Consider the following 1844-nt stretch of genomic DNA (forward strand, 5'->3'; position numbering starts at 1 on the left):
ATCTCAACACTTTGGGAGGTTGAAATAGGAGGATTACTTAAGCCCAGGAGTTCAAGACCAGCCTGGACAATATTGTGAAACCCCATCTCTACAAAAAATATGATAAGATTAGCCAGGCATGGTGGCATATGCCTGTAGTCTCAGCTACTTGGGAGGCTAAGGCAGGAGGATTGCTTGAGCCCAGGAGGTAGAGGTTGCAGTGAGCTGAGATCGTGCCACTGCATTCCAACCTGGGTGACAGAGCAAGACTCTGTCTCAAAAAATGTAAGTATACATATGCATAGGAAGAAGCTTGGAGGAAATACTCCAGAACACTAAAGTGAGATCGGATAGACGTCTACAGCTTCAAATTTTGAAGTTATCTTTAGCTTTATGACCTTAGGCTCAAATCTCTTGTCTTCTCTGCATCCCAGTTCTGATTTTTGTTTCATTTTTTTCTGAAAAATAGTTTTAAAAAATACTATAAACCTTAAATTCTAGGCTGGACACAATGGTGCACACCTCTAATCCCAGCACTTCGGGAGGCCGAAGTGGGAAGATTGCTTGAGCCCAGGAGTTCAAGACCAGCCTGGGCAACACAGTGAGACCTTGTCTCTACAAATAATTTTGAAAGTTTAAATTTTAACTCCCCCAAACATTGACATCAAAGTATCTATGATTTGGGGAATTCCTGTGAGTCCTCCATTTGTCCTTCCAGGCATTAGGTATGCACCTATGGTATGTCTAACCCTATAAGAACATAGAACAGTGCCCCAGTCTGGGAGCTGAAGTGTCACTTTGTCTATTTTCTCCAGGAAGAAGCAGTCCTCTTGGGTCCCCCAGGAAGGGTCCCAGGAGCTGCAAGCAGGCCAGGATCAGAGTGAGCTGGGGTTGCTGCCTTCCTGGGTTCCTGAAGGACCTGAAGGGCTGCAGCAGCTGGGCTCCAGAAAGGAGATCGAGGACCAGCAGAGGAGGCAACGGAACCAGGGAATCGGGGAGGATGAGCCTCCTGAGAGCTGCCAGGTACCCTCCTAGGAGATCTGGGAAGAAGGGTATGGAATGACCAACCACAGAGGAGGTGAAAGAGCCCCTCCCAGCATGCCCTCCATTCTGGTGCATGTACCTGTAGTCCCAGCTACTTGGCAGGCTGAGGCAGGGGGATCCCTTGAGCCCAGAAGGTCAATGCTGCAATGAGCTACGTTCAGGCCACTGCACTCCAGCCTGGGTTACAGAGTGTTTGCTCCCCTCTGTGCCCTGAAGATGTCAAGCACTCAGTCTGTGGGTCACTGGACTATTCCCCTAGCCTACATCACAAGCATTTAAATCTTGTTTCCAGGCCGGGCGTGGTGGCTCACGCCTGTTAATCCCAGCACTTTCAGAGGCCAAAGCAGGCGGATCACCTGAGGTCGAGACCAGCCTGGCCAACATGGTGAAACCCCGTCTCTACTAAAAATATAAAATTAGCCAGGTGTGGTGGCACATGCCTGTAATCCCAGCTACTCAGGAAGCCAAGGTAGGAGAATCACTTGAACGGAGGACGCGGAAGTTGCAATGAGCTGAGATCGCACCATTGCACTCCAACCTGGGTGATGAGAGCAAAACTCCGTCTCAAAAAAATAAATAAATAAAATAAAAATAAGTCTTGTTTCCAGAGTGGCCCCACGGTATGTCAGTGGGTGCAGCGGGGAGGGAGGAGGTGCCAGGTTCTGTATACAGATAATATTGGGACATGCTGAGTTTAACAAAGCCAAAACAGGTTTCTGTATGCTATGATATCCTGGAAGCAGTTTACTAGCTGCTGAGCCTTTGTAAGATTTTGCAAGATACGATTAGAGGCCAGGTGCCGTGGCTTGTCCCTGTAATCC

At 48.5% G+C, this 1844-nt stretch overlaps 1 protein-coding gene across 1 annotated transcript in view; it reads left to right on the forward strand.

Moving 5' to 3' along the window:
- The window catches only part of SPATA21 (spermatogenesis associated 21), a 54798-nt gene that overhangs the window by 12511 nt on the left and 40443 nt on the right, over positions 1–1844 (forward strand). The window contains exon 4 of the mRNA XM_011939875.1: positions 795–1002. Coding sequence (XP_011795265.1) covers positions 795–1002 — 208 coding nt within the window. The remainder of the gene's footprint in view (positions 1–794; positions 1003–1844) is intronic.

Source organism: Colobus angolensis, unplaced genomic scaffold (assembly GCF_000951035.1).
Source record: "Colobus angolensis palliatus isolate OR3802 unplaced genomic scaffold, Cang.pa_1.0 Scaffold185, whole genome shotgun sequence".
Taxonomy (NCBI): Eukaryota; Metazoa; Chordata; class Mammalia; order Primates; family Cercopithecidae; genus Colobus; species Colobus angolensis.